The sequence below is a fragment of the Balaenoptera physalus genome (assembly GCF_965194825.1).
Source record: "Balaenoptera physalus genome assembly, chromosome: 3".
NCBI lineage: Eukaryota > Metazoa > Chordata > Mammalia > Artiodactyla > Balaenopteridae > Balaenoptera > Balaenoptera physalus.
The window spans coordinates 12,486,998-12,505,825 of NC_138890.1; the positions used below are offsets into that span (position 1 = coordinate 12,486,998).

At 53.5% G+C, this 18,828-nt stretch overlaps 1 protein-coding gene across 1 annotated transcript in view; it reads right to left on the bottom strand.

The window, feature by feature from the left end:
• UNC13A (unc-13 homolog A) overlaps positions 1-17,834 on the bottom strand; it is a 66,978-nt gene extending 49,144 nt beyond the window's left edge. The window contains exons 1-7 of the mRNA XM_082453407.1: positions 17,619-17,834; positions 8,303-8,332; positions 7,606-7,705; positions 5,612-5,729; positions 3,856-3,979; positions 3,083-3,156; positions 1,862-1,916 (exon numbers count right to left, since the gene is read on the bottom strand). Of these exons, the coding sequence (XP_082309533.1) occupies positions 1,862-1,916; positions 3,083-3,156; positions 3,856-3,979; positions 5,612-5,729; positions 7,606-7,705; positions 8,303-8,332; positions 17,619-17,640 (523 nt within the window). The 5' untranslated portion in view covers positions 17,641-17,834. The remainder of the gene's footprint in view (positions 1-1,861; positions 1,917-3,082; positions 3,157-3,855; positions 3,980-5,611; positions 5,730-7,605; positions 7,706-8,302; positions 8,333-17,618) is intronic.
• Positions 17,835-18,828: the final 994 nt, after the last annotated feature.

An 18,828-nucleotide genomic window follows, 5' to 3' on the forward strand; every position in this document is an offset into this window, starting at 1 on the left:
GAGAAAGCAGAGGGGGAGGCATGGGGAGGGGGGCTCCCGCATCCTCCCCATCTCCTTCTCCCAACCCAGGACCCCATCCCCTTCTGCCCTGTGTATCTTCCCCGAGTATCACTTTAACCACTGACTTTTGTTATACCTTCACTCACCACCCTGGGAGGAAGGCAGGATACCCCCATTTTTTGACAAGACCACAGGCTCAGCCAGGGCGTAATAAAGAGGGCATTTGGACCCAGGGTTTTCCAACTCTGAAGTTTGGGGTCAGCACTCCTCATTCCTTCCCTCCCCCATCCCCCAGATAATGAAAGAAACACTGAACTGGAAATCCTCAACTTTGAAACACCCCTGTTGGGTGGGTTTTTATTTTTAATCATTCTTATCCTTTTATAGGTGAAGACGGCTCAGAGAGGTAGAGTGAAAAGCCTAAAGTCACACAGCCTGAGCATCAGGACCAGGCAGAGAACTACATCTTCATCACCTCATCCCCAGCATCTGGCATCTCAGAAAAACCACTTGGACCAGAATTCTGACTCCTCTGACATTTGGCTGCCTCCTTCGTGAAATGGGGATGGTAAAACAGTCCCAAGAGAACTCAGAGGTAAACGCTGGGTGGTAGGTCTCCATTCTCAAATTGAACCCACCTCTTGCTTCAGGTCACCTGCCCAGGTGCTGTTTGTCATCAGTTCCTGCCCCCGCCGTGCCTGGCTCTGCCCCCACCACAGTCCTTCAGTGACCCCATTCACCAGAGAGCGGGGTTGTAATTTCTTCAGGGCAGTGATGACCCCTCCCCAGGCAGGGAAGTTAAGGGACTTTCTCCATATCACACCCCAAGTTAGTATAGGAATGAGGTCTCCCAACTGCAGTTCCCCCAGCCCCTCCCTCCACCAGGCTCCATCATCACATATCCTGGGCATATGGGGAGGGGGGAGGTGGACGACGGATACAGGGGAGACTGTGAGAGGGGAGGAAAGGAGGATGCGGAAGCAGATGGAAAAGGAGAAAGAGGTTGAAGTGTGGGGTAGGGGTCAAGTGTCATGGGTGGGGGTTTTGTCCTGAGACTATATGATTTTCACTTCCTCCTCACTTCAGAGGACTTGGAGGGCACTTTTAGGAGAAAGTCATCTAGACCCGTGGAGACCTGCTCTGGGGGCATCTGAGTGTCCACAGGAGGATAGACACTCCTGAAAATTTCTGCCTTGGTGGAGGGACAATATACAGAGAAACATGGTGATCATCATCATAATTAATAGATGTAGCACACTGGAGAGAGAAGCAAACTTGTAAGTCCCTCTGACCTGGGTTCAAACCCTGGCTCCGCCTCCTGCCAGGTGTGTGACTTTGGCAAGTCACTTCTCCTCTTGGGCCTCAGTTTCTTTATCTAAGTAAATGGGCGCCTATTATACATGTGTTGGCAGGATTGTCTGTCTGCACCATCTGAGTGTGGGCTGCTTGGGGGGGTCTGTGTTGGCCTCGTGGAAGTTTGATGAATGAGTTATAAGTCCTCATCCAGGATCTAATGAATGGAACTGAAGAGTCTTCAAAGTGTTTTTCAAGCCTCCAGATGTTCTGGGTCCTTCCAAAAACCATCAGAATGCAGGGGGCTGTCAGGTGCCCCTGTTTCAAAGTGAGGGACTCTAAGGATCAGAGAGGGACCCTGACATGCCTGCGGCCACACAGTACGGCAGGACTCAAACCCAAGTGCCACATCCCTTTTTCTTTCCACTGCACTGTGAGGGGATACTGTGTGCTCTTAGGACGCATATCTCTGGAGACGAGTGACCCGTTCATTACACAGGACAGTCATGGGGTAGAGGAGGGAGGAGGGCTTCAGCTGAAGCCCAGGAAGGAATTGAGAAGTACTTACAACACTGATTGCTGGGGACAGGAAGAGGCTTGTCTTGTTCATCCTGGAATGAATACTGAGGGGGAGGGAAGGAGAGAGGGTTTGTCTCAGGGGGGTGCCAGAAGCCAGGGGATCAAGATGGTCCTCTGTTCTGTTCTATCCTGACTTCCCCCGCCTCCTAAATCCTCTCCTTCTGGAGGAGAAGCATACAGATGTCCACAGAGAAAGAAAGAGGGAGAGAGAGACACAGAGACCATGAGAAACAGATATAGAAAAAAGAAAAAGAGACACAGATGAGGGAAAGAAACAGAGGAAAGAGAGAGAAAACACCGACGCGGGGAGCTGAAGAAAGGTGATGAGAACTCAGGTTGGACCAAAATTGCTAACATGTGAGCGTTGCCCCTTTGCCCTCCACCTCCCGCTAAAGGGTGTTCTAGCCTTGCCTGCTATTTCTTCCCTGCCCTCACCTTCTGAAGATTGTCTTCTGGGCCACATTGGGTCTTTGAACTGTGAAAATATAGAGTGTAGAAGAAGGGGAATGGCATGGAAGAACAGAGGTACAGAGGCTAGGGCTGGGGCTGGGGGAGGAGAACTTTTAAGAAAGCCTGGGGCTTCCCTGGTGGCGCAGTGGTTAAGAATCCACCTGCCAATGCAGGGGACACGGATTCGTGCCCCCGTCTGGGAGGATCCCACATGCCGCGGAGCGACTGGGCCCGTGAGCCACAACTACTGAGCCTGCGCGTCTGGAGCCTGTGCTCTGCAACGGCAGGGGCCGCCGCAGTGAGAGGCCCGCGCACCGCGATGAGGGGTGGCCCCCGCTCGCCGCAACTGGAGAAAGCCCTCGCACAGAAACGAAGACCCAACACAGCCAAAATAAATAAATAAATAAATAAATTTATAAAAAGAAGAAAGCCTGAAAGTGTGACTCAAGGAATTGAGGGGTGAGGGGCAGAAAGAGGGTGTATCTCCTTGACGGTATTTGGTAAATACACAACTCGACTCGATTGAAATTGTCATGTCATTGGTGGACCATATGTTCCTTGATGCCATCATTGGTTCGAGACTGGACCACATGGGTCACTGATTTAGTCAGGTTACAAAGAGTTAGAGACACAGACACAGGGAAAGACAAGTGGAAAGAGAAACAGAGACAGAGAGTGGAAGACAGGGAGAGACACGGAGAGAGAGCGGGAGAGAGAGAGAGAGAGAGGGGGAGAAAAGAGCCCCCATGCCAACGCTCACCTCATCCTGGTCCCGCATGGCATTCAGCTGCTCCAGCTTCTTGGCCCAGTAGCGTGCCTCCTCCTCAGGGATGTCTGGAAGCAGAGACCTGGCCATGAACCTGGAAGCCCCTCCCTGCCCCTCAGCCTCCAGCCAGGGCATCCTGCAGGCCTATGGGGCTGGTCTCCAGTGGGTGGGGGAGAGGAAAGGAGGACAGGAAAGGAGGACCCCTGACACCCCCTCTCCACCACACACCCAGAACTGCCTTGGGAATGGGTGGAGGATGGGAGAGGAGCTGCATCCTAGCATTACCAGGACGGGGACATCATGGGTTCTTGGAAGGATGATGTGGGAGGACTGAGCTGCTTCCAGGAAAGGTAAAGAGGCCTCTCTGTGTCTCTGCCTTTGTTGATCTCTACATATCTCTCTCTCTCTCTCTCTCTCTCTCTCTCTCCATTTCTCTGTCTCTGTCTTTCTGCCTTTGTCTGTCTCTTCTCCATATCCAGCTCACTTCTGCAGCCTAAGACCTCACCAAGGACCAGCTAAGACAGCTCAGACCTGAGCCCCATAGGTTGAAAAGCACTTGCAGCCCACTGGTGACCTGCAGGAGCTGGAGTGTACTCTGCGTGCGGCAGGCACACATCCCTGCTGACTTGCTGTAGCCCAGGAGACTCTCCTCTTGGGAGGGGGAACCTCATCCTCAGAATAAAGTGTTGTCTGGACCCACCTAGACCTGACCATTCTCCTGGGGCTGGGTGAGGGTCCCACCCCACCCAACCCCCCGCCACACTCACCTAAGGGCAGTTCAAAGCGGGTGTCAAGGAGGATGCGGTGGAAGGTGGGGTCCTTAGTGCCGCAGATCTCACTGTCCGCCATGATGACCTGAGAGTCCAGGGTCAGCCACTCTCCGGGGCCCTCCTGGGGTGTGGGTGGGGTAACAGGGGTTAGGGTTCCGGGTGAGGCGTGGTGGGTAACGTATCTGCTGCACACCGACCAACAGGCTCCCTATTCTCAAATGAAATGTCTCCCTCACCCCGTCTTACCCTTACCCCAAGAGCAAGGGCCATGTCCCCACTTTAGATGAGGAAACCAAGACTCAGAGAAGGAAGGTCTCAATCCAGGGCAACATGGTGGGTCCAGGGAACCCAGAAGCAAGGACCCAGAGAGAGAGACCTGTAGGGTCAGGTAGGGGCGGTCCCGGCCTTGCACAGCACTCCTCATCCCTAATGAGGGGTTATGGGGCCCCGACTTCAGATAAAAGACCTGATCCTCCCACCATTCAGGGAGGATACCCCCTGAGTGAATGAACCAGTCCCCCTTGGTTCAGGGAAATGAGCCCTTAAGCAGGTGGGGTCCACTCTGAACCTCAGTTTCTTCATCTCTGAAATGAGAATGATGCTCTGCAGAATCTTCTTTCTGCAGCCCCAGGGAAAGGCTGGCAGTGATAGGGGAGTAGTCCAGGGTCCCTTGCATAGGTCATGGTTGTCCCAGGTGACTAGGCCTTCCTCACACTTGGAGGGTCACTGAGGAAATTTTGGGTCACCCACAAGCCTTCCTTTTGGACTTGCCTGGACTATTGCGCCTCTTTCCTCCATCTCCATTTATTCATTAAAAAATAAACCCTACCTGGTGCCTGCTCTAAGCTTGGTCCACATTGGGCAATGCCTGAGAAGCCCACAGTCACAGGAGATAGAGCCTGACACAGACACCCGCAACACTATGAAGTCAGGGCCAGGCCAGAAGGAGGGAGGGGAGGTGAGGCATCCAGGCGGAAATTAGGGAGGGCTTCCTGGAGGAGAGGGCAAGGGAGCTGGGCTTAAGGGTGATGGAAAGGAGGACACCTGAAACCCAGGGAACAGCATATGTGAAAGTTCAGAAGCTATCCCTGGGGCCTGTGAGGAGTGTAGGTTGAGGTGTGGGGGAAATAAGGCTCGCAAAGTGGGTTGGTGTCATCTGGAAGGCCTCCCAAGGGTGATGGGCAGGGAGGGCAGGATTGGATCTTAGGTGCCAAGTGGAGAGGGTGAAATTTAAGGCCAGGAGGTTAGAGAGGAGGCCAAGGTTATTTTCTTTGGGACTGGCGTAAACTCCCTGATGCCCATCTGGGCACAAAGTGCTAGTTGCTTGCAATATCCCTTCTCCTTTCTTCCATAGGGATGCATTTCTAGCTGGGCCCAGGGCTACGCAGCTTAAGACTACATTTTCCAGACTCCCTTGCAGGTAGGTGGTGCCACATGACAGTTCTGGCCAATGACAGCCAGCTTCCAGTTTGGGCCCTTAATTAGGAGTGCAAACCCCTCCCCTGACTGGAATGCAGATGTAATGGTAATCCTTGAGCATCCACCTTGGGCCATGAGGTGGAAGCCACATGAGGAGAAAGGCAGAGCGACAAGATGGAAGGAGTTTAAACCCTGGTGACTGGAGCTGCCACTGCAGCCCTGGATGTCTACATGAACATTGTCAGGGGATGGAGATAGATGTCCATCTTGTTCAGACCACTGACCTCTGGGCCCCTCCCAGGCACTCCTATCCAGCCCTCATCCCACCACTCACTTCGTTGGACTGGCGGATGGTCCGCAGAGGGATCCACACAGTGCCCACCATCGTGTCCCAGATGAGACCCTTGTTCCATACCTCCACCGTCAGCCCCAAATCCAGGCGGTTAATTTCACTGTGGAGAGAGGTAATGAAGACTCAGAAAAGTCAGGTCACTCGCCTTTGGACACATGACCAACTAGAATTCAAACCCAGGTCTGGGTGAGTCCTAGTCAGGAAGGTAACACAGTAGTTCTTGTTTTACAGAGGGGAAACTGAGGCCAAAGGACTAAGTTACATGCTCAGGGTATCACAGCTGAACCAGGATTCCAAGTTGAGGAAGAAGGAATGGGGACAGGTGTCACATGTCTCCTGTAGCCCCAAATCACCTGGTCCTTCCTCTAGCCCTCAGATCCTGAGAATGCTGGTTAAGTGAGGAAGAGGCTCAAATGCCCTCCATGGCTCCCTATTACCCCAAGATAAGGGCATTCGTGGTGCCTCCATCCTTCCCAGTGTCATCTCTACCCAATCATATGAAGACACCCTTGAGCATGTGAACGATTACACCTCTAAGAACTTTCCCTGCAGGCCCCATCCTGGAAATATGCAGATTTGGTAGTAAACCTTGGTGAATGTTCAATTCACTGAATCTACCAATTTACCAGAGATTTATCTCAAGGAATGTTCTCCTTGAATATATCTGTTGACCGTGACCTGGTCATTCAGTAACTGGCTTTAGGGGGAGTTGGGGACCACTCTGTCCTGCCCCCTTCACATTTTCCTAGAATTGTAGAGCCAGCTCCTTTCTTCCTTCCCCAAGTGCTCCTCTGCTCCAGAATCCCAACTCTAGATTCCCTCATGGCCTCCACTAGTGACAGTCCCCAGCCAGGCTCTGCTCAGGGATTGAGGGCTGCCTGGGTCCAAATCCCAGCTCTGCCAGGTACAGGCTATATGACACTGAGCAGGTGGCTTTGCCCCTCTGGTCCTCTGTTTCCTCACCTGTAAAATAAAGATTATGTTAGCACCCTCCCTCCCAGGATTATAAGCAAAATTGATTTAATCAAAGCCTTAGAAGAAGGCATGGCACATGTTGGCCATCATCAGAGTAGGTGGGATGTAATAGGAGGCCCCGAGTAGCTCCAGGTTGAGGGGAGGGTCCAGGTCATGAATTCATTCAGTTATTAGACAAATATTTATCGAGCACCTATTGTGTGCCAGGCTCTGTGCTTGGCATGGAGATCACAGTGGGAACAGAGACCAATAGGGCCTTACCCACGTGGAGCCCATAGTCCAGGGGAAGGGGCCAGAAAGGTGTCAAAAATCACACAAATGAATAGAATAACAATTGGTGGCAAGGCCTGAAATTACTGTTCAATTGCAGCTTGAGGGTGGTGGTCGGGAAGACTTCCCTGAGGAGGTGACACAGCTGAGACCCAAAGGACAGAAGGAGTCAGCTGGGATGGGGAGAGACGGGGAAAGAAGAACAAAAGCAAAGGTCCTGGAGCAGGAACAAGCTGGACATGTTGGAGGAACAGTGCAGAGGTGGGTGTATCTGGGGCAGGTGAGGCAGGAGAGATGAAGCAAGATACTGGTGTGAGGTCACAGGGGCCGGGCCTTGGGGGGTTGCAGGGACGAATATGGGCTTTGTTCTTAGGTTGATGAGCCACAAGCCCCAGGCAAGTTTGGAGAGTGACCGGATGTGACTTGCAATTTTAAAAATATCCCCCTTGCTGCCTGGAAGAGAACAGATTGCAGGAGGTGGATGGCAGCAGGAGGCCAGGGTGGAGGCTGGCGGGCAGAGGGGACTTGGCTGGTGGCCTCGGAGACAAAGGGAAGTGATTGGATTCGGGAAGTGCTTTGGAGGCAAAGCTGATGGCTGGACATAGGGCTGAAGGAAGAGCGAAGGGAGTCCCAGACGACACCCGGGTGTCCGGCTGTGCCCTGCAGGACCAGCAAAGTGCCCGGCTGTGCCAGGGGGTGTGGCCATTCAGGTCCAGTCGCTGCAGACTCACAACATGAAATCCTGCTCCCAGCTGGGCTGGCTGCCCCGTACGGCAATGGTCGTGCTCTTGACATTCTGCACCTTCAGGGTCACATATGTGTTGAATTTCTCTGTGGCGGTGAGAGCAGAGGTCAGTGCAAGGGCTCAGGGACTCCCCCATGCCCCTTCCCAAGCTCTCGATAACACCCCTATGATCCCCCAGGGGCTGTGAGTTCTTGGGCCCATCCCAGGTCCAACACCCTGAGGTGCTTCTGTGCCTCCACTCCCAGGCCAGGCCCCCAGAGCCCCACCCTCAGCCCCTCAGAGCACAAGGGAGGGGCCTTGGTGCAGGGAGATGCGGAATTTGGGGATACCTAATCCTGATGCTTAGAAACGACTACGTACAATATCCTTGGACATAGGAAACTTCCTTTGCCTCTCTGAACCTCACTTTTCTCACCTGCAGCCTAATCTAAGTGTCCCCACCCTATCTCTTAGGATCCTGGGAAGCACCATTGGCTCAGGGTGAGCCCCACTCCCACTGGAGTCTTCAGGGGATGGCTGGGAAGACTGCTGGAACCCTAGATCAAGTCTGACACTCTCTGTGATGCTCAGCAGACATAGAGCCCAAGTTCCCCGTCACTGGCTCAGACCCCCTCTCCTGTCTCTCCAAGAGATGGACAGGCAGACAGACAACACAGGAGAGGACAGGAACAGAGGCCACTTACCTTGGGCACCATCAAACTTGGCTTTTTTGACTGTGGAGAGAGACAGAGAGAGGGAAGGGAGACAGGGAGAGAGTTGGGGAGGAGAGAAAGAGACACAGAGAGACACATGAAAATAGAGACATAATGAGAGAGGAGAGAGATACAGAAAGAAAGAGACAGAGAGAAGAGAGGCAAAAAATAGAGAGCAAAAGAGGCCAGTAAAGAGACCGAACAGATTTAAAAAACAAAACAAAACAAAACAAAACAACAACAACAAAAAAAAAACAAGATAAAGACAGAGGCAAAATCAGAGACAGAGGCAGAGACAATGAGAGGAAGAGAAATAGGGAGAGGAGGGAGGCAGGGATGAGAGGGAGAGAGAGAGAAGCCATCAGACAGATGAGCACAGGCAGACCTGGGGTGGAAGGAAGTTTGGAACTTGGGAGCAGTCCATGTCCCACCCTCCTCCCCATCAAACTCCCCTAGAGCTCCCTCCCTCCAGTTGTGACTTCACCAAAATTGAACAAGATTCAAAAGAAGGAGCTGGGCAGATGGCAGGAGAGGCTTCTTACAGGAAGTCCTCCAGGATTGCTTCAGAAGGAGGAGGGGAGTTGGGGAGGAGGAGGTAGGGGAGAAAGGAGAAAACAATCTCCAATGATTCCCATCCCCCTGTTAGACCAGTGAGAATTCTCCGCGAATTGTCCAGCTCAGCCTGTCCTACTGAATGCTTCCAGGGTTTAGAGTCCCATATTCAAAGGGGACTGGGCAAGGTGGGAAAAAACAACCCAGAGAGCTGACTCCATAGTGCACGTAGAGATATCCCAGTCCTGGCCAGTAGGTTGTTAGAGCTTGTCCAGCCCAACTTGCCCGTGAAAGGTGAAACCCAAATATACCTCAGGGTTCCACGTGGTCCAGTCTCTTCATAATTCACATAACCCCACAACCCCAAGTGATTCAAAGCAATTCCACTCTTTACTAGATTTTCTCACAGGACATTAAACTTTCATTTTCATTACCTCTCAAACTCTGCATCTGCCCCCAATGCATTTCTCTACCATTACTCTCTACTCGCACCTGAAACCTGCTCCCAAACTGAGACCTCTCTCTTGATTTCTATATTTCTTCTCCCTTTAACATTTTCAAATGAATATTTTTGTCTGAGTAGGCAATACACCCACATTTTACAAAATCCAGAGCAACTGAAAGATCATACAATGAAGATAGGCTTTTTCTACTCCAGCTCTCACTCTCCCTCCTGAATGCAATCAACAGTACCAATTCCTTGTGGTACTAGAGATGCATCAGCAATCATGTGCACATGTGCATTATTTTATTTCCTACACAAATGGTAGCATTCTACACCCCTGCAGAACCTTTCTTTTTCTCAGTATGTCTGAAAGAGGGTGTGCTAGTAAGTTGAAGGATAAATTCCTAGAATCAGAATTGCGTTTCTATTCTTTCTTCTGTTTTTTTGAGAGTCAAGTTCAGCCTTTTTCTGGGCAAGTGCCACAGCCTCCTATCTGGGATCCAGCCTCCCATATGGGATTCATTTCTCTGTCCTCATCACTTGAATTTCTTCCTCTAAAAAGCACCTGAATGGAGCCAGTGAAGAGAGAACTCTCATCAAGTGTGGGGGAAGTAGAGTGGTTCTAAACACTTGTCAGTAAATACTATTTGTTCCTGTTGCAGACAGACTGTGGGGAGGATGAGGTTGGGGGTGGGGATTGATACCCAGAAACACTGAGTGAGCTCCCCAGAGTTGCAGAGCAGAAGAGGGAATGAGTGCCTTCCTATGCCAACACCACCACCACCCCAAGACCCAGATTTTAAATGCAAATGGGTTGGGCATTATGCCCACCATACCTGGGTTTGGGTTTGGGAGGTAGAACGCAGATAGAGCCCTTGACTGGTCATCGGGAAAGGTGAGCCCTTGTTCAGCATGGAGTCAGGTGGGGCTGGGTTCAGATTATGGTGCTGTGTGACCCTGGGCAAGTGAACCTCCCTCTCTGGGCTTCCATTTCTGTCTCTCTCTTTCTCTTTCCCCCACATCCAAAATCAGTCATCGAGTCCTGTCTTCCCCACCTTCCCACTCAAGGCACGTGACTGCACATGCAAAAGTCCCTCTCTTGCGGGAGAGGGTCCCTACCCCTGTCCCACATGCCCCCTCTCATAGCCTCAGCCCCACCCAGACCACAGAGAGCTCAGCCACCCAGCCCCTCATCTCTGGGACTGAGTGAGGCTCAGGGGCACTTAGGACTGTGTCCAGCAGTAGCTCCAGGCCTCCCTCCTGGGGGACCTCCAGCTTGCAAACCTGATGACTCTGTGAAGGGGGAGGAGGGTGCAGGGGGAGGGCGGGGAGGGAGAATGATGGGAGAGACACAGAGGCTCAGAAAGCCACATACACGGAGGGACCAACATGAGGAGAGAAAGGAAAAGGAGGGAGGAAGAAGTGAGGGGAGATAAGACATGATAGTCAGAGACACAGAGAGACACACAGATTTTCATTAGGGAGGGCAGGCAGGGCAGATGTTGCAGAGAGGAGAGGCAGGATTGGGAGAGAAAAGCTGGGGGTGGGAACCAGAGGGGAGGTAGGTGCCAGGCCCTGGGAGATCTGAGGGACTCACTGGGGTATGACCGAACCTGTGCCCCACTCTGCAACTCCCTCTCTGTGTCCCTTTTTTACAGACCAAGGGCAGAGCTCAGAGGGGAAGCCAGTTGTCCAAGGTCTGTCCTCCATCCTCTCCTCTAGGGAGGCGGTCTCTCCCTGTCTCCTTCCTTCCGATTCTGTTTCTCTCCACCCCTGTCATCCCCTTGTCATGTCTTTCTGTCTCTCTTCTTCCCTTCCTCCCTCTGTCTCTGTCTTTCTTGTTCCCAGTCCCTTATCTCTCCCCCTTTCCTCCTCCCTAAGTCTCTCTGGGCCAGAGGGTAATGGGCTCAGTTGGGGTCCACAAGCAGTGGGAGATTGCCGGAGAGCTCTGGCTCTAACAGTGAGCCCCCGGGCCCCTTCAGAAAGTTCAGGGTGAGGACATCAATATATGTTCATCACTGGGGACTCAGAGAGAGGAGGGGCAGACTCAGGGTGGGAGACGGGGCGCAGAGAAGAATGGGGAGTCAGGGAAGGGGCCTCAGGGCAGGAAGCTCATGGCGGGGAATAGGGTGTGGGATGAGGAGGAGGAGGGTAGGGGACTAAGGGAAGGCGGCTCGGAGAGCTGGAGGAGGCTCATGACGGGGGAGGGGACTCAGGAAGGGAGAGGGGAACGGAAGGTGGGTGGCCTCAGGGAAGGGGCTCAGGGGATAAGAGGGCTTGGAGGTAGGGGCTCGGGGCGGTGGGGGTCGGATGGGGCTCAGAGAAAGAGCCGAGTCTCTCTCTGCCTCTCTCTTCCCCATCAGCAAGCGGAACCCGAGTCATTGTCGCCTTCACCACCGTCATCGTCATCACATCTCCGCCCCGCTGCCTTCCCCCTGCCCGTTGCCTTCCTCTTGCCTGCGGTATCGGGGTCACCAGGGCGGAAGCGCCGCCCCTCCTTCACGAGCTCCTGGTCACAAGCACGAAGCTATTTATAACGTGGGCGCGGAGGGCGTGAGCGACGCGACCGCGGGGAGTGCTGAGTGGGGGAGGTGCCCACTGACGGGCGGGCAGGAGATACCGCGTCACGCCAGGTCAGCAGACCGCGCGGTCTCCCCGGTCCCCGCCCACCCCCCGCCCCCATCAGCGCTGACTGATTAATGTGGTCGCACAGGCGGTTGTGGCCCAGGGCAGAATCGGTGGCAGTGGGAGCAGGAGCTCATTGGCGCTGCCAGGCTCTGGGCTTCAGTTTCTGTATCTGGGAAATGGGGCAAGGCAAGCCTAGTTGGTCTCACTTTCTTCTCCCCTTGCTCTTCCCTTCTTCTTCCTTCCTCTTCCTCCCTCTCCCCTTTCTTCTTCATTATTATTAGCATCAGCATTATCATACTGTTATTACTACTATTATTATCATTACCATTACTAGTATCATTACTATTTTTATGATTTGGTTGAGTTCGAAGTGTGCCCCTGGCCTGGACGACCCTGGATTCTAATTGAGGTAGACTCCAGTCCTTGGGGCATCTGGCCCATAACCTGCCAGCCCTGGGAGTGGGAATGGGGGGAATAGAGAACTCCAGCCATCAGGGGAAGCGGCTGAAAGCCCACCCACAGGACATGCTTATCAGGTGTCAGAAGACACTACAAGTGGTGGAAGGAAAGCATAGAGAATTCAGAAATAGATTCTAGGATGTTTGGTATTTAATATGTGATGTCGACAGCAGACAAGGGCTTTGGGATAAGGACACTGGTCTCTCTGGCTTTGCATCTGGGAGAGAATAAATGAGGACTCTCATCCTCCATGGACAGAAGTAAGCCAGAGCCAGACTGAAGCCTTAGATGTAAAACACACCAAGAAACTTGACAGATAGTCTGTCTGTGTTGTTTACCAGGTACCACTTAGAACTAGACCTGGCATATAGTAGGTGCCCATTAAATAGTGTTCACTGAAGGAATGACGTCATTGCCTCCTCCAGCAGCCCTACGCTAAGACCTGGTCCCGCGGAGCGGACGCTGTCCAATGTGCTGAACTCAGCGTCTCCTCCCTGAACTGTCCACGGTGCTGAACTTTTCATCCCTGCCCACTTACCTCCAAAGAATTGGCATCTCTTTTGCCCCCTATGTATTACTGAGCCCTCCTCAGGCCTGAGAACGCAGTGAGCTCTCAGGAAATGTCCTACACTCACGGACCTCTTTCCAGAAAGCTTTTAGTCCCCATTAATAAAAACACCATCACAGATTTTTCCTGTCTTTGGCTCACACTTATTGACCCTTTGCACAAGCCAGGCATCATGCCAAGTTCTCTGCGTGCCACATATGACTGGAGAGTTCCAGCAAACCTAGGCAGCGGGCACTATTAGTGTGCCCATTCTACAGATGGACACACTGAGGAATGAAGAAGATATGGGACTTTCCCGGAAGTAGTGGATTTAGGGATTCAAACCCAGGCCTCCTGGACTCAGGATGTCCTGGTTCACACCTCACAGAGGAAGCTCATTGTGTGTGGGAGGCAAGTGAGGTGCAAGATAGGGAGGTGGCTAAGACTGCAGCCCTGAAGATGAATCAGAGCCAACACCGGAGGCATCCTATGAGGTTGTTGAGAGCAAAGATCAGATGCAGGCCCCCCTGGCTGTGTGGTATCAGAAACAGGGCAGTAAGAGACAGAGGGATTTGTGAAGGCTTCCTGGGAGAGGGGCAGGGGAAAAGCAATGATGAATGGGGAGATCATGATATGTCTGTTTGCTTAGTGGATGAAGGGAAAAGGTGATCCCAGGACAGATTCTCACCCCATGGTAGGGACTTAGGTGTCTCCAGGTTCTGGGGGCTGAGGGGAGGCTCGACCTTCACTTCTCACTCCCAGTAGGCTGTGGAGTCAGGCAGCTACACCTCTGGCTCTGTGGCACCAGGCGAGTTGTTGAACTTCCCAGAGCCTCGGTTTTCCTCATCTCTAAAATGGATTGCTCTGAGGATTAAAGAGGGCAATGGGCATAAAAGTCCTCAACGGTGTGCCTATAGAATGCTGGATAGATGGGGCTTGTTGTAGATATTATTATTAGTTGTGCGGTAAACTCACTCTCAAACGCATTTGCTAATTTATATGCAATATTCAGTCATCAAATATTTATGGAACATTTTAAACATTGAGTGGCCTGGCAAAATGTCGTGATGCACATAGGAAAGTCTAGAACCAAATCCCTGCCACCACGCTTTTGCGCGTGCTGTGCCCTCCACTTAGAGCATGGGCTCCCTTCTGCTCTGTTCCCCCTCATCTTCTGAGACTCAGGCAAATGGTGATGATGGGAACAGGGTAGGCTTCCCAGAGGGAAAGAGCCATAGAAACGCTCCTTCCCATCTTCCACAGCCTTTCCGCATCTCTCCCACTCTGACCCCACCAGCATGAGGCCAGGAGTAAGGCTGGGTCCCCAGAGCCAGGAACAGTGCCTGACATATAGTGGGTGCTCAATGCTTGCTGAGTAAATATATGAATGAATTCACAAAGGAACAAGGTGCCACTTGCTGTTAGCAGCCTCAGAATTCTGCCAAGACTTAGCAAGTGGATTAAGGTGGCGGGGGGGCAATGGGGCTCCACATAGATAAAGAAATGAGAGGGGGCAGAGGCCAGATCTGTACAGGGTGGTCTCCCATGTGTTAGTGCAGGATATGCACACAAGAACTTGCATTTGTGTGTTCGTGAATGTGTATTTGCTCGTGTTACCAGGGCAGGCAAGTGAGTGTATATGGGTGTATGTGTGCATGTGTAGAGGGACATGTACTCATGTGCACCATCTGAGTGCAAGTGAGGGTCTGCACGTATGTGCTGGGGAGTGGGGTGTGACTGTATGTGGGACAGGCCGGTTTGTGTGAGTTTAGGTACGTGCAGGTTTTTGAGTGATATGTTAGGTAGAAACACATGTTGGGGTGTGTGATATGCAGTTGTATAGCCTGTGTATTTTTGTTTACTTGCATACATGTACACACTCATGTGTGCATCATTATTCACCTATTCAAAGTGACTGCTTTGAGTGTCCAGGCAAGTGTTATCATGTGTGTACATATATGGCCTTGGCATTTGATCATGTGTACACATGTGTTTCTTGGGATTTGGGGCCCTAACAGGTATATATATATATATATATATATATATACATGCCTGAGGGGTAAGGCATGGGTAGATCTTTAGGCGACATGGCTATTGTGAACATTAATCGCACATATCCATGTGTGTGCATGTGTGCAGACACACATGCCTGTATTGTGGGAACAATGCCTATGGCGTAGAGTGACTGTGTCCAGTATATATGTATGTGTGTGTGTTCAAATGGGCATGTGAACCTGTACATGTGTCCATGAATGTGCAGTCACAGGCACGTGGTCTTCATAGAGACTTGGTGAATTCTGAGCATTTCTGTCCACACAAGGGAAGTCTGGGTTTGAATGTACCAGTCCAAGTGTACGCAGATGTGGGCAATCATGGGTGGGCCCCTGGTTCGGGGGCAGGTTATTTCCTCAACTCTGAGGATGAACTCAGATCCAAGAAAAGCCCTCTCAGCCTAGTTGCCTTGCTCCCTCTTCCTTCCCCCTCAGCCCTCAAGGTCTCCCACTCTGGGCATCTCCCCCACCCTTCTCAGCACTTCCCTCTCCCCACTTCTCCCAGTTTCCCCCCACCCAGCCTCTCCCAGCATCCACTGCTCCCTTTACACCTCAGGGCTCTACCTCCCACCTCATCCCAAGCCTTGCTCCTCCCAGCGACGCCCCTCTACTCAGCTGGTGACTCCTTATAAGTTCCACAAAATCCCTATAAGGAGTTCCACAGAATCATCCAACACTGTTCTTCCCCTAGGCCTCCGATTTAGGAAGCCTCACCCCTCTTACTGCCTCCGCTTCACACCACCCCTGCAGCCAAGACTCCAGTGTGCATCAGAGTTAAGGGTGAGATTCTAGAGAAGCCCAGCTCCGAAGACGGGGGTGAGGGGCAGAGGAGAGCAAGCTTGGAGGAGTCAGCAGCAACCCACATACCCCTCCTCCAGTGCTATCCCCTCCCAAGTGTTAGGCAGCTCAGAGGATGGGGAGGGGCCAGGAGGGGGTTTGGACGTTCACCTCCCCCTCCCCTTGGGCCTAGTCTGTGAGGGGTTCATGGGGGTCCACTCCACCTCCCGACTCCCCTAGTTCCCTAGGCTAGGGGCTGAATGAGTTGACTTTTGATCTTACTGGCCCTTCTCCCACCATCAGCCCCGACCGTTGGGAACGAGCTCAAGGAAAGGAGGCCCCTGTCCCTTTAAGAACACCCGCGTCCACGCCGGCCCAGCCCCGCGCGAGCAGCACACGGGAAGCCGCCGCGGCGGGGAGCGGGCGGGCGGGGCTGGGTTTGTGAATGGAGAGGCACAGGAGGAGGGGGGAGGGGGAGGGGCAGTGGGGGAGGTTCCCGGCTCCTGGGCCTGCCCCCCCGGGTCCAGGAGGAGGCTGGGGTCCATATCTCTCTCCCTCTCTCTCTCTCTTTCTCTCTCTCTCTCTCCCAATTTCTCTCTCTCTTTCTCTTTCACACACACACACACACACACACACACACACACACACACACAGCACACTCCCGGCTGCCTAAGGTCTCCCTAAGCCTGCCATCTCAGGCTTGGCGGATACACCCCTTCTCCCACCCCAGCCTTCTTGAAGGGAGTAGAGGCGAAGGGGGTGGACCCCCTTAAAACCCGAGGTTGAGACGTCTATTAGCCTCGAGCCCTGCTTCACCACCACCCCTACCGCCAAGGCCCCTGCTGAGAGCTCAGAATTGCCCCAGACGCCTTGGTCCAGGTGGGCTGGCTTCTCCGCCACCCTGCCTCAGGGGTGAGGGGGGCGCAGTCCTGCCCCTCCCGAGTCTCTTTCCCTCCACCCACCCCAACGCAGAGCGTGGGCCTGGGCGTGGGCCTCGATGCAGATGGCGTTCCGGCCCCAAAATAGCTCCACCCCACCTCTCCTTTCCTCCCTCCAGCGCAAAGTGGGTGAGGTGAGGATGGGTCGTGAGGGGTGCAGGTGGTACTGCACTTCCAAAGGGTCGGCTCCCTGCGGAGAAGGCCGGATTTGCGTGCGGAGGGGCCAGAGAGGGCGGGGAGGGGGAGGCCCTCGGGCGACCGCCCCAGCCTCCACTAGAGACGGCAAAGAGGTAACCGGAAAAGTGCCCCCAGACCCCCCAGTCACAGCCCTCTCATAATGCTGGAAGGGGTCTCCCCCACCCCAGTCCTCTCCACTCCCAGGGTGAGGGATACCTAGAGCTCATGGTAGTCCTAATGGCCAAGCCCCTCTACCCAAATCTTGCACGCTCAGGGCTTGGCGACCGCTCCCCCTGCACCCCTCTCCGAATCCCGAGCCCTGCCCACAGCCCAGCCCACAGCACAAGACTCCTTCCAAGTACCCTGCAAGATTCATTCGAACTACCCAGCCCGGCTCCTTCCACACGAACCCGCTAATAACCTGTTCTACACAGACGACCCAGTCTAGACCGTTTCCAGATGGAGCCCCAGACCCCTGCCCGCGTCCACACGGGCCTCCGCGTTCAGCCGTGTCCACACGACCCCGGTAGCGGCAACCAGGACCCCCTGAGAGCCCAGCTGCATCTACACTGATCACCCTCTCAGGCGCCCTGACGCGTCTGCAAGGGCTACCCCCTCAAAACCCAGCCGCGTGTACTCGGGTCACCCCCTCAGGAGCCCAGCCGCATCCACACGGACCCCGAGCCCAGCCCTGGTCCACATCGGTTCCCCGCCCTGCAGCCTCGCCTCCTACCTCCAACGCAAAGTAGAGACATGTCTCCAGAGTCGCCGGCGGGCCGGCTCTGTCAGGTCGGGCTTAGCTGCCGCTGGGTTGGGGCATGGCGGGGGCTGCAGCCCGCGCTCCGCTCACGCCGGGGCCCGGCCTCCGCCGCCTGCCATCTTGGTTCAGCACCGGGGGCGCGGACAGCTCCTGACGTGGTGCTGATGCGGGGCTGGCGGGCGGAGCCTGATGGGGCGCGGGTGCTGCAAGCTCGGGGGTGGGGGTGGGGTTTAAAGGGCCGGAGCGGGGTGGGAGCTGAGGGCGGCCATCACGCAGGTTCCCTTCTGGTTCTGCGTGTTTTCGTCTCTCCTTTAGCTCTCAATCTTGAGTCGTTTGCTGTCTCTCTGCTCTCCCTGAGTATCTCTATTCCTCTGTCTCTATGTCTGGTTCTCTTTGCCTCTGTTTCTCTGTCTCTCTATTCCCCTGACTCTTTGTCTCGCCGTGTCTCTCGGTCATGTGTCTCCCTCTGAGCCTCTCTCTGTTCGATCTCTCTGTGTCTCTGCCACGTCCTGTTTAGGTCTCTCTCTGTGTCCCTGTTTCTCTCAGCCTGTGGATCTTGGCACACACTCGGACTGGATTCCACCCTTCACTCCTTTGTGTAGCTGGCAAACTCCTATTCATCCATCAATGCCCAGTTTGAATATACTCTTCTCCAGAAAGCCTTACCTAATTCCCCCAAACTGAGCCCTTACTCCACATTTCTAGACTCCCCCAGACCCCGACTCTTCCTCTGGTTGGACCCTGACCCCAACACAGCTCTGCTCACCACCCCTCCCCACACATCTAACCAGACAGTTCCGTGTGAGCCGGTGCCCTAACACACCTAATACACAAACCTGTTCATTGTGTATCTCCAGTACCTAGAACAGTCCCAGAGGCTGAGGCCCACAGAGTCCCCAGCCCCCAGCACACATGACGGAGATTCATAAACACAAGATGTATATGGAGTTAGTCACAAGGGAGGCCTGTGTTCAAAACCCAACTCTGCCTCTAATCACTGGCATGACCTTGGGCAAGTCATGTGTCCACTCTGCCTGTTTCCCTGCCTGTAAAACAGAGATAACAGGACCTACCTCACAGAGTTGCAGGAGTTATTATATAAGTTAACACCTGGAAACACTTGGAATGGTAATGTATAATGTTAACCATTGTTGAGATTCTCATTGCTTTTAAAATTTTTATT